At 38.0% G+C, this 13,871-nt stretch overlaps 1 protein-coding gene across 6 annotated transcripts in view; it reads left to right on the forward strand.

Moving 5' to 3' along the window:
• LOC116181088 (glutamate receptor ionotropic, kainate 2-like) overlaps positions 1-13,086 on the forward strand; it is a 73,608-nt gene extending 60,522 nt beyond the window's left edge. For 5 of the 6 annotated variants that reach the window (XM_031501350.1, XM_031501349.1, XM_031501352.1 and 2 more), the window contains 2 exons: positions 1,287-1,994; positions 12,804-13,086. In XM_031501350.1, coding sequence (XP_031357210.1) covers positions 1,287-1,994; positions 12,804-12,875 — 780 coding nt within the window. In that variant the 3' untranslated portion in view covers positions 12,876-13,086. The remainder of the gene's footprint in view (positions 1-1,286; positions 1,995-12,803) is intronic. The other variant, XM_031501347.1, reaches the window with a different exon arrangement.
• The last annotated feature ends 785 nt before the right edge of the window (positions 13,087-13,871 follow it).

The following is a 13,871-nucleotide window of genomic DNA, read 5'->3' on the forward strand; positions in this document are numbered from 1 at the left end:
AGTTTGTGTTACAAGAAAGACAAGATCATCCATATTCTAAAGAAAGATTGGGAAAAAGGAGAAATAAATATTAGAGGGAGATGAAAGGAGAGAGAGAAGGCTAAATTGAATAAAATGAGGGACCGGAAGAAAATTCGATTTATGTTACTAGAACGAGGAGAGAAATGTTAGAGGGAATGAAAAAGATTATAGGAAAAATAAAGAAAGAGGAAGAGAAAGCGGGCGGAGCACATATAAAGAAACCGAGTCGAAATGGACACAACGACAAAAGAGAGGAATGGGCGTATGAGGCCAAGAGAGCGAGCGAGATAAGAAGAATGAGTTAGAGCTGACAAGAGAGAGAAGAATATTGATCATCTGGTATGGGAATATACAAAGATAGAAGGAACGAGAAAAATAGAAGGAGACATATTATATATAAACAAGAAAGGGACATAAAGAGGGAAGAGTAAATCAACAGAGTGAGGTAAGTATGGAGAACGAGATGGAAAAAGGAAAAGAGAGAGAAAGGCGATAGGAGTAGAACGGCAGGACGGAAGAACGCTGCTTTTGCGACCACTCACGACCTAAACGGAGGTTGTTTCTGCAACGCATTTCCGCTTACTTAATTTCCCGGACTGAAATTTCTAAAGTTGTTAGTCCAATTCGGCTCATTGTTAATTGGAATTGCCCAGGTAGGCTTAAAGGCTTCTTATTAACCTGATACCGGCGTAAAACTGCATGGCCTTGCAGTTATAATGCTCGTTGAACATAGAAAACCAAAATCATCCAATCATGATTTTACGGAGCGGAAATTCTGAAATATTAATTCGCCCTCGTCTCCTAAATGACAACAGCTTTCGGACGCAACAAAGTATCTTGACGGGAACGGTTGCAAACGTTGGATTCGTTGCAGCATTTTTAAATTGCATTTAAAAAATATACATACCGTGACTTTCCCTTGTCATATTGTTATCGACAGCAATAATTCTTTTATTTTTTTAATCTTTTTTATAAAACATGCCTATGTATTTAAATCACAAATTAGGGAGGATTAGCGGGCATCTTGCGACAGGAATATTGAAATTTAAATATAGCAAAGAATTCCTTTACGCGTGCTGCAAAAAACATTGTGGAAGTACTTAACACAAAGTTTGATACGTTAGGGGGCGAACTTCCCTAAACGAAACATTTTCTTTAACTTGGAAGGCACACAAACGTGTTTCTCGTATTAATTTGTTTCCAAAACTTATTCTGCCATGTCTTCATTAAATGAATCAAATGCTAAATAATGACTTTCATTTCAGGACTCGATGATAGAAACCTACAAGAAAATGTGGCGTTTCATGGAGAATCGCAAGCCGTCCGTATTCGTAGGCACTTACGAGGAGGGGATACAGAAGGTCCTCGACGGAAATTACGCGTTTCTTATGGAATCGACGATGCTAGATTACGCGGTTCAGCGCGACTGTAACTTAACGCAAATCGGCGGATTACTCGACTCGAAGGGTTACGGAATCGCGACGCCAATGGGAAGCCCCTGGAGAGATAAGATATCGCTCGCAATATTGGAGTTGCAGGAGAAGGGCGAAATCCAAATGCTTTACGATAAGTGGTGGAAGAATACGGGCGACACGTGCTCGCGGAACGATAAGGGTAAAGAGTCGAAAGCGAATTCGTTGGGGGTGGATAATATCGGCGGTGTTTTTGTGGTTTTGCTGTGCGGGCTGGCGTTCGCCGTTATTGTGGCGATCTGCGAGTTTTGTTACAATTCGAAGAAGTCGGCTTTGACGGAAAAGCGCTCGATGGGCGCGCCGCAGCAGTCGCTGTGCGCCGAGATGGGCGGCGAGCTCTGCTTCGCTTTGAGATGTAGGGGATCGCGTCAACGGCCGGCGTTGAGAAGGCAGTGCTCCAAGTGTATGACGGGTGCTACGTACGTCTCGGCCGTTTTGGATATTCCGCCGTATCCACCACATCCGCCCACTCGAGCGCCACCTATTAGCGAATTACGAAATGTACGTATTTAATTTTCTAATTATAGAAGCCCATTTGCAATTTCTTCTTTTCATTTATGACCTTTAATAGGCGTTTAAGTTACATTGACCTCGTACAGCTGGGAAGGCGGTATTAAAACATCATCTTAGACGGCGATCGTCTTCTCGCACCGATTAGTTGGAATAGGTCAAGATATGCACCACACGTTTCCATTCTACGGAATCTGAATCAATCACGTGCCTTCAGACCTTCAATAAAGGAGGCGTCATGACTTGTTAATGATTTTCCAAGTGGAGTGATGGTGTCACCAGAGACAGTTTCGTATAAGGCTTGCTGCGATCCTACTCCCAAATATTTTCAGGTGGGGAATGCTCTTCTACTTCAGCTATCTTCCGGGTTTTTCCGAAAAGGCCGCAAAGTACTTTGTTGTATCAACCTAGACGTTGAGTGTATATTTTTATCTAAAGTAATACAACCGAACTGACGTAATGTAGAAAATACAAATTGCATTCTTAAATTAATCACTCGACGCGAACGCTATCGAGACTTAACGCGCTTTCGCCCACGGATCTTTGCCAACAACTTAATTTCCGCTACTTTTTTTCAATTCACACCCATTTCGTGACCTTAAACCTTCTCCGCCAATAAAACTCACTTTTTCTAGAAATTTCGGAGCTGTAAAGCAATAGAAACAGAAACACGAGCTACACATACGCACGGATCAATGACAAATATTAATTGTTGAATCGCTTTGCAATAAAACTGGATTTTGAGAAACCGTTTCAGGGACACATTTTTTAATGTATATAATTTATATACAAGTTAAGTGACACTTTTAACAGATTAAGAGAAATTGGACATGGCTTCTGAAGATTCATGAACGGAAAGCGAAACACAAATTGGGATCAGCTCCTATCCAAGAAACCACAGAAAGCGGGAACAAAAATATGGAACCGAAATATATAAGAAACAGAAACCGGACAACCAACCAAAACGGAAACAACAACTAGCGTCGACGGTAAAGTGGACATGTGAAAGAGAAAAGGAACCGGTATGAGCACGATAACTTCCCTAGAACAGGTAAACAGGGCTCACTAACATTACCGGTAATCGGAACGAGAACAGGGACCGGAACTACCTGAGGAAGACCGCAGAACGGGAGTGGCCTATGGCACGAGAATTTTAACGAGGACGAAAACATAAGGACGGGGTAACGTTTTGGTAAAAGGTTTCCTTTAGTAATAACTCCTGCAGTATCCGAAGAATCCGAAGAATCCAAGCCCGAAGCTAAAGAAGCCGAAGAAGCCGAAGAATCCGAAGAAGTTGAAGAAGCTTAAGAAGCTGAAGATTCTGAAAAAAGAAGCTGAGAGGAAGTTGAGAGTAGGCTGAAAGTAGGCTGAGAGCAAGCTGAATGGAAGCTGAAAGAAGGCTGATAGGAGACTGAGAGGAAGCTAAACAATCTGAAGAAGCGGAAAAAGCCGAAGAAACCGGAGGATCCAAAGAATCCGGAGAATCCGAGCCCAAGCTGAAAAAGCTGATGAAGCCAAAGAAGCCGAATAAGTCCCGAAGAGGCCGGAGAAGCCGAAGAATCCGAAGTATCCGGAGAATCCAAGCTCGAAACTGAAGAAGCTGAAGAATCCGAAGAAGCCGAAGAAGCCGAAGAAGCCGAAGAAGTCGAAGAAGCCGAAGAATCCGAAAAAGCCAAAGAATCCGAAGTATCCGGAGAATCCAAGCCCGAAGCTGAAAAATCTGAAGAAGCCGAAGAAGCCAAAGAAGTTGAAGGAGTTTAAGATGCTGTAGATACTGAAGAATCTGAAAAAAGAAGCTGAGAGGAGGCTGAGAAGGGGCTGAGACGAAGTTGAGAGTAGGCCGAAAGGAGGCTGAGAGGAAGCTGAGTGGAAGCTGAAAGAAAGCTGGTAGGAGGCTGAGAGGAAGATAAAGAATTTGAAGAAGCCGAAAAAGGCGAAGAAACCAAAGAAACCGATGAAACGTAAGAGACCGAAGAAGCCGAATAATCCGAAGAATCCGGAGAATCCAAGCCCGAAGGTGAAAAAGCCGAAGAAGCCGAAGAATCCGAAAAAGCTTAAGAAGCTGTAGAAGCTGAAGAATCTGAAAAAGGAAGCTGAGAGGAGGCTGAAAAGAGGTTGAGGGGGGCTGAGAGGAAGTTGAGAGTAGGCTGAGAGGAAGCTGAATTGAAGCTAAAAGAAGTCTGGTAGGAGGCTGAGAGGAAGCTAAAGAATCAGAAGAAGCCAATGAAACGTAAGAGGGCGATGAAGCCGATGAAGCTGTGAGGAAGCTGAGGGGAAGCTGAGTGAAGATTGAGAGGAAGCGGAGAAGAATCTGAAAGGAAACTGGGAAGAATCCAGGAGTCTGAGAGGAAGCTGAAGAAGCTAATGAAGCTGAAGAATGGTTGCATTCTCAAAGAGTAATACACGCCTTAAAATCTCTACGACGATGTAAAAGAGCTTTAAGAGTTTCATGGAAACCATATTTTAGATTAATACCGATCCGAACATTTTAAGGGAATAGCTTATTAGAACTGCTAAGGACTTAAACACGGATACTGTTGTGACAGCATTTATAATGCTCTGGAGGATTTCTTGACACCGTGGGGACTGTAAGTTCTTGGAGGCTCGAGCTTACTTACTTTCTTACGACGTTTAATACCTCTTGAAGAAATACTAAAATCTTTGGAGACTTCAAGATTCTCTCGACAACTAATCGACCTCTGTTCTTAAAGACTCTGACACAGGTTAAAAATTCTCACCTCAGCCCAAGTTCGAACACTCGACCTTCGGCTATGTATCCCACGCTCTACCACTGAGCCACATTGTCGGAAGCTCTTAAAGGTTTTGGAAGAGCTTTTAAGCGGGAAGGAGCGCTTTGGACGGCTCTGAAAATCCTAAGAATATGAGAGTCGTCTGAATATGCTCTCATTTACGATTTTCAAAAGTGGTAGAAGGTGTTTCTCGGAGATTTATACCGCTGTGTTTTCCAGGTACTCCTTAGATCCTTCCTAGTACTTTTTAGGCCATACTCCATGACTGCGTAGCTAATTCTACAAAGCTCTAGAAAAGACTTCGACGGTTTAGGAAAGGACTTGGCGTTTTGGAACGCTTTATAAAGTTAGAAGAAATCCTCTAGAAAGGATTCAGCTTTGGTAATGTGCCAGACCGTTTCGGAATAACTCTGGAAAATATTATACAAATAGGAAGGCATTAAACTCTCTTCCCGGCTCTCCTTGATTCTGTATTTCTCCTCATTATCTATTTTCCCATCCTGCTGTCAAACGCTGCCTTTAAGTTCATAAAAACGCTGTTACTTTTCCGTAATTTTTTCCCACTCTTATTAATCCAGTGGGCTTAGTACATACAGTGGTTAAATTTTAAGTCTGAACATACAAATTTCCTATGTTCAATTCTTAATATTAATATAGTAGTATTTTCCCCTGAATTTTCCTAAGTTTTCGCGCCTCTCTTCCTCTTGCGACTGGTAAAAGTGGACCACCATTATCTCTTCCTCGTTCAAAATAAGGAATAAGATTAGAAATAACTTGCTTACTTTTTCTTGGTAAACCTAATGGCATTTTTGGGTTACACAACTTTTGTCGCAGAATATTGCAATGACGTGCGGGAAAGTGTTTTTTTCAGTTACTCATTCGCTGTGAATTGTCGAATTCAATACGAACATGTGGAAAATTTCATTTTCTCTAGCTAAATTACAAACAGTGATGCAATTGGATTTTCTTCAACGTACGCTAAAATACTTAACTTCAACGTCACGCGGACTTAATCAGCTTAATGTCTCATTATAGGTTAATAACCACAGATCATTGTAATGACTTTAATAACCGAAAACATTAGACAACACACAATTGCACCTTATCCACTTTCATTGTATTTATACAGGTATATACTCGTCCACCATTTTGTATCTGGTGATCTTGGTAAACTTTCCTGTCTTTATCGATTATTTATTATTATTTTACATAAAATGGGTTGGGTATTTAAGTCCTTCTTTGCCTTAGGTGATAGGTTTACCCTATAGATTTTCCAGTCAGCTGTTGCTTTGCTCTTCTTTGCCTTTGCCCAATTGAGTTTTCTGAACCACCATAGTGATGGTTATAGCGCGTCTTGGAAGTGCTCAGGAGTCAGGGGACATTCCTGTTCAAATGACTCCACAATGGAGTTGAAGATCTACTTTGCGCTGTAAGTCTGAAATACCCGAGAGGTGTCCGCTGAAAGGGTGCTCTTTAGGTTTTTCGCCAAGGAGATGGGGTCCGTAAAGTTAGAGTGTCGACTTGAAAGGAATTAAGTTCCAAGTATCTCATAATTTTGTGCCTATTTTGTGCTAATTTGTGCTGCTAATTTAAAATTTTGTGCTCGTCAGGTTAATGAGTAATTTAATTTTTTCTGATGACACTCAAACTTCAAGCTCTAGTATTCTGGAAGTTGCTTATATTACTTTAAATTGTTTAATTATTAATGAAATGAATATTTTTATGTAGTCGTAAAGAGGAAAAAAACCGCCTTTCCGACGATACCAAACAGGATTTATTCAATTATTTTGCTTTCAAAATAATGTCTTATTGCGTTATTTATACGGACAAATTTCATATTAATAGGTAAAATACCTGGTAAAATATTTTACTGTACAATTCATCAGATATATTCCATACTTTTGACTAACCCTGTATATAATATATTGAGTTTTGTAAGTTTAATGGTTATTTAAATCTTAGAGACACCATTCGAAAATCGATTAATAATAATTATTTAAAAAATAATAATTTCTTTTGCGCGTTTTAGTGTTCCTGAAAACTGCTGACAAAAGGAAATAACCCATTTCTTAAGAATTCCGTCTGAAAAACATTTTTGTGTCCTTTGGTCACAATTCATTCGAAATATGTGACACAATTCTAGAAAAAAAACAAAAAAGTTTCTCGCGTCATGAATTTTACTCTGCGCGGATAATTAATGCGCGATTTTGAAGGGTCTGCACTAATACCAGATTAGTTATGTCAGTAATGTTAGATTAATTATTATATACTTATTGGAAACCCATATCATTCTAGTTTAAGACACTGGAATAATTGTAACGATATCGTTCTTAGAAAAAGAAATATGATGGTGTAAAGATAGAACACGGATTTACTATCGTTGTTTTTATCTTCAAAGACTTTAAACCTTAAAATTCATTATTTCCAGTGTTATTAAAAAATTACAAACACCATAATTTAATTACATGTACTATTGACAAGCTCTCAATGAAATTTCGTGGCTCTATATTAAACGGATCCGGAGTAAAAAAAATAAATATTGGAGCCGCGCGGATTATCCATAATCCGTAATATAATAATATTGTCTTCAAACTGCCTCCTAAAGTCACGGCGCTTTTCTGCCTTATCTGTAACAGATACAAACACAAACAAACAAACTAGAGGGATAATGAATGTTTAACTCCGATACTAATCAGGTAAACTAGCAAAAGCAAAATTTTGACTCAACCACGGATCGTCCGTACAAATCAGTGTATAAAAGCGTGAACATAACGTTAACTCAAGAAAAACTACTTTGCTCTGCACAAATAACTAAATTTATATATACAACAGCAATGATGTAATTTACTTAATTCAAAATGTAAATAAGATAGTATGAACAAATTCTTCGGAGTGATACAAATAACTTAATTAAGAATCGTAATCGGTAACGACAAAAGAAAATTACGTAGGATCAGAAATATCAAAGCGATTCACAAAGCTAATATTCTCCAAAAGGTTTCATAAATACTTGCAGTTAGACAGGGACAATTAGGTACATCTCCAGGTGTAAATTTTCGAAGTAGGTAATGTAATGTCTCACGTGACGTCGCCAGTGTCAATCTCGCTAAGATGGCGGGTCCAGGTGTAAATGCGATGGTATCCGTTGACGGGATGAGTACCAGACTTTAAATTAGCAGGAAAAATTCGCACAACACGTGAATAAAATGAAATGTTTAAAATATATATGTTGACACTACGGTGAGAAGCTGGCGGCACATCCAAAAAATTTGAAATTCTACCATGACTCGCACAAAATTGTAAATTAGTACAAAATGAGCATAAAATTAGGTCCGTGAAGTTGGAGTGTCGACTTGAAAGGAATTAAGTTCCAAGTATCTCATAATTTTGTACTCATTTTGTGCTAATTTGTGCTGCCAATTTAAAATTTTGTGCTCATCAGGTTAATGAGTAATTCAACTTTTTCTGATGACACTACAACTTCACGCTTGAGTGTCAACATCGATATTTTCAAAATTTTCTTTTACTATAATTTTGTGCTCATTTTGTGCTAATTGTGCTGCTAATTTAAAATTTTGTGCTAATCAGGTTAATGAGTAATTCAACTTTCTCTGATGACACTCCAACTTCACGCTTGAGTGTCAACATCGATATTTTCAAAATTTTCTTTTACTATAATTTTGTGCTCATTTTGTGCTAATTTGTGCTGCTAATTTAAAATTTTGTGCTCATCAGGTTAATGAGTAATTCAAATTTTTCTGAAGATACTCACTGTAGTGTCAGTTAGTTGGATATTGCCATCGCCGTTTTTTTGGCAAAAATTTCATCAAATGTCGACATTTTAGATCATTTTAAGCAACTTCTAAATAATAAAATTTTTCTGCCTGTGGGTACTACTATGTACAGTGTGGTCCAATTTCGATGGGATTAAATGGGTAATTTTCTTATTGGCGCAGATAAACGAAAACGGTTTTAGTACTCGTGTCCTTATTTTTTATGCTTATTCCATTACCTTTGCCGGAAATAAGCTGCCGTCTTTTGTTTTTTCACTAGAGAGAAAAAGTGAAAAATGTTGAAGCTAGAACAAAATGGCTTTAGCATTATTCAATCAGTTTTTAATGTAGATAACCAATGTCGTCAGTCGTTTGTTTCTAGACCTTTTAATAACCAACTTTTTATTTATTTATTATTGTCTTTATTTTATAGTGGGCGGAGTGTTAGCTAATTAGCTACTCTTTCCACAAAAAAACTTTTGTTATTATCTTTCAGGCAAGATGTATTAATAAGCAAAATTTATTGTAAAAAGCTTATTCTTGAAAATAAGTATGATGTATTATACATTTTAGGAAAGCTCGTAAAGCAATAAATTTTTTTAAACCATGGTAAATTGTAACTTCAATTAAAAAAAATCAACTTTGAGTTACAACGCAGTTACTAAAAGAATTAGAAACAAACAAATCGTACAAAAGAAATAGGGCTGAATTTGTGTTTATGAACTTATAACATTAATCCGAATTATAATGGAATTTTGTGATAAAATGGTTACCCAATTTTCGTGTATAATTAGTCGTAATGACAATTATCAGGCTGAAGAACGGAATGAAGCCTGTGAATGCGGTATCTGTTTGCACAGCTTGCAATCTGTTTTATTTTAATAGATTTACTATTCTTAAATGTTTTCTATTTTTTTAATGGTAGAACCTAGATTTTAGCGCATTTTTAAACTTATGTTGGAAGGCGCAATTATGACCACTTTCTCCGTCCGTCCATGCGAGGGCGCCACTGCTCCTACAGTTTTCAATATATTTAGTTCGTTCTTCTTGAATTCGGTAGCTCTGTTACCTCATGACGATAAATGTGCGCATGCGCAATATCAATTTTCTTATTTATTAATATATTTTGCTGAAATTTTCACCACCTTTATAGTAAAGGCAAACATATCGCATATGGTAAAAATCAGGTGTGCGCATGCGCAGACTGCACAATGCCCGCATCCTTTTTTTATAGATATTTTTGGAAAATTTAACCACATTCTAGTAAAGGCAAACGTCCCATATTAGATATGCGCATGCGCAAACCGCCCAATACTAACTTCCTTATTTTTAATTATAGATGCTTCTAATAACGAAAAACATAGGTCACATAACAATGGACTATGGAAGTCCCGAATAATGCATGAAAAATGCTCGCAATTTACTCGCCTTAGGCCCAAACCTCTTTACTTTTAACTTTTATGTCCACAGTAAGGTGCCTTTTGCGGCTTCGCTCTCTTTTTTTTATTACTCTCCCTTGAGCTACATCCAGGGGTGTATTTCCCACAAGGCGGACTAGTTGCGCGCCTAGAGCGGCAAATTCTAGGGGTGGTAAATTTTGGAGGAAACATTTTGAGTATTCACCAGTTTTGGTTTTGTTTAGCAAGAAGCATGAAGCGTAGAGACCACAAATTTAAATATCTGATTGTTTGTTGATGAGCGGTAAATACGGCAACCAGGAATAAAACAAGGAAAGGAGTATGTAGCGTTCTTTTCTTACCAATTGATATTCCAAATTTATATTCCTTATATACTTCGAATTTTACTCGTTGATTGTTGAGTGAGAAATAGCAAAGAGGCGCAACTATAATGTAAAATTGCGATACATATTCCCGAAGCTTCCCGTGCCCACAGTCCACAGTGGGAGGGGTGTGAGTGTGTTAGACGTGCGACTCTGATGCTTAAAGGCCACCCAACAACACAAACCGATTGAAAACCAATGAAAGAGCGTTGGACTATAATTCCGGAGGTCGGGTGTTCGAACCTGGATTGAGGTGAATTTTTCATCTGTGGCAGATACCTTAGACCAGTTGCGAGCATTCTGCCCGCTACTCTGAATGACGTTTTTCTGCAGTTTTCCTAATTCGTAAGGTAAATACCGGAGTAGTATAAAACAACTTAATACCTTCTCTGCAGAGGCACCTCTAAAAAGCACTATGCGGGTCACTCTGTAATTGGGCGTAAGCCTGTTGAGGGCCCAGAACAAGAGAGGAATAGTAAATAAATAAATAAACGCTGCTACATCTGCGGAAATCGATTATTCTTTACCAAATTGCCGATGTACTGAAGCATCTTGCAATAAGCCTCATCTAAATTAATCGAGTTGCACCTCTCTATATTTCTCACCCCATCTAGGTATTCCCTCTGTAAACCCGTTTAGTTTAGATGCCAGTCATTTCTATAGTATATTTGTTATTACCATAGTTCTTTGGTTCGCCACTAGAGGTCGTGATCTTCTTTTTTTTCTACATACGCATGTCCTATACTTCTTCCTTTCAGAGACGATCTGGATCTGGGTTAATTGCGTGCAAATTTTTCTCGATACGCCATTACTTTTTACTTGACTTTGTGTCAATCTGTTTTGGCTGTGAACATATTTCTATTGAGTGTTTTTTCTCTATTTCTGATGTGCTGTGGCTGTGCTCCATTGAATACGCTTTGCAAGTAATTAGTGTGAGGTATATACTTCAGCATTTTTCTTAATACGTTTTTTAGGGTTTTATCTTCCCTCAAGGTTCGCTCAAACTTCTCTCTTAACTTCTTATCATTTTCTCTTCTGGATTACTTTTACGTTATTCTCTACCTGGATATTTCTTACGCAGAACGTGGATGACATCGCAATTTTACCCATAGAACAACAATTTACCTGGACCCGCCATCTTAGCGAAATTGACATTGACAACGTCACGTGAGACGACATTGCATAACCTACTTCGAAAATTTACACCTGGAGATGTACCTAATTGTTCATTACTAACTGCAAGTATTTGCGAAACCTTTTGGAGAATATTAGCTTTCTATCTTTACACCATCATATTCTTTTTCTATGAATATCTTTACAATTCTTTCGGTGTCTAGAATATTATGGGTTTCCAACTTAGACAATACAGTACATGGACTGCTAATTAGCAGTACAAATTAGCACAAAATGAGCACAAAATTATAGTAAAAAAATTTTGAAAATATCGATGTTGACACTCAAGCGTGAAGTTGGAGTGTCGTCAGAGAAAGTTGAATTACTCATTAACCTGATGAGCACAAAATTTTAAATTAGAAGCACAAATTAGCACAAAATGAGCACAAAATTATAGTAAAAGAAAATTTTGAAAATATCAATGTTGACACTCCAGCGTGAAGTTGGAGTGTCATCAGAAAAAGTTGAATTACTCATTAAGCTGATGAGCACAAAATTTTAAATTAGCAGCACAAATTAGCACAAAATGAGCACAAAATTATAGTAAAAGAAAATTTTGAAAATATCAATGTTGACACTCCAGCGTGAAGTTGGAGTGTCATCAGAAAAAGTTGAATTACTCATTAAGCTGATGAGCACAAAATTTTAAATTAGCAGCACAAATTAGCACAAAATGAGCACAAAATTATGAGATACATGGGACTTAATTCCTTTCAAGTCGACACTCCAACTTCACGGACCCCATAAAATTGTAATAAAAGAATATTGACACCCCAGCGTGAAGTTGGAAAAAGTTGAATTGCTCATTAAGCTGATGAGCACAAAATTTTTAATTAACAGCACAAAATGAGCACAAAATTATGAAATACCTTTCAAGTCAACACTCCAATTTCAGGGACCCAAGGAGATGTTTGTACCTAAAGGGGAATAGCCGTTACCTTGGAGTTGCTTATAACCCTTTTGGAGGGCTCCCTTGCAGTTAATTTCAAATGAAATCATACTATGATCTGACATGGTCGCTTTTGGAGTGACTTGCCAGTTCGTTATGTGGTCAGAGGCACTCGACGATGTCAGACTGAGATCAATCCCAGTCTGGTTTCGGGTAGTTACGAACGTTGGTTCACTTCTACCTCCTGGTATCCAAAACTGAGCCGGTCCAAGGTCAGGAGTACTAAACCTTCAGGCTTAGATTCGAAATTTTTTGGAATAACAGGGTTTTACTTAGCTTCAGCTACGGAACTAACAGACGAGGTTTGTATTCATCAATTTTTCAGTGGGTGACATCGCTCAATTTCATGTGCACTAATTTACTCTTCTTTTCCAGAAGGATCCCGACCTCTCGTTCGAAATGCACCACAACGCTCTTCATCACGACTCGCTGTTACATTCCAATTAGGTACCTACTTTAAGTGTTTTTAAAGAAGAAACTCGAAGTTTGAGGCACAAGATCGTCGATTACCGTCCTTCCACAATCCTCTGCCTTAAATTAACGCCGTAGAAATTTTAATTGTGTGAACTGTAAATAACATAATTATTGTAACGCCATATTGTGATAAATGTTTGAAATACATTAGCGATTAAGTAAACGTTTCGAAGTCGCTTAAAAACGTAACTTTCTAATTATTTGCATATACCTATATCGATACCGCTCACAGTCCAAGGAAAGTGCAAGTTGAATATTGCAATTAAGCGGAGCCTGGTCAAGGCGAGTTGCATGCTTGTTTTGCATGTAATTACTGCAACTGAAATACGTCAGATTATTTTTAAAAACTGGATTTTAAGATATTGTTCGAGTAGTAATAATCGTAATTAGTAGGTTTTGAGGTCGTGGTATTGAAGCATAGTGTCCAGTTGTATTTAGACAATTTTGTGAACAAGTGGAACGGATCGGAGTCTTATTGTATGTAGGTGAGTCGTTTAAAAATTGAAAGTAGGTATAATTGCATTGCATAACCACCTTTGCCAATTTATGCACAATATGCAAGTAAATTCAAATCCTTTTCAAGTCATTAAAACTCGATGAAGATGCCACTGAATTTTTCCACTCCAGTAAAAAGTGTAGAATATACAGCAGCAATACCTTTCTTGGAGATCCAAGATTCTAAAACGGCTTCAATATTTCTAGGAGAAACATCTGTTTAAAGACACTAAAAAAAGTTTTCAGATGATAATCATCAATGCTCTTTGGCTTCTCCACTTCTTTCTGTCAGCAGCTCATTTCTTCATCTTCCCATACGCTTCTCTTTCCTTCAACCTGCTGATAATTGCCATTCTTTTTCTTCCTCCAAACTTCCTTCTAACATCTTCCTTAATACATGCCCAATCCAATTACTTCTTCTTTTTGGTGTAGTGTTCAACAACTTTCTTTTCTCCCTTATTTCCAGTATCATTC

This window comes from Photinus pyralis, unplaced genomic scaffold (genome assembly GCF_008802855.1).
Source record: "Photinus pyralis isolate 1611_PpyrPB1 unplaced genomic scaffold, Ppyr1.3 Ppyr1.4_LG9, whole genome shotgun sequence".
NCBI classification, from domain to species: domain Eukaryota; kingdom Metazoa; phylum Arthropoda; class Insecta; order Coleoptera; family Lampyridae; genus Photinus; species Photinus pyralis.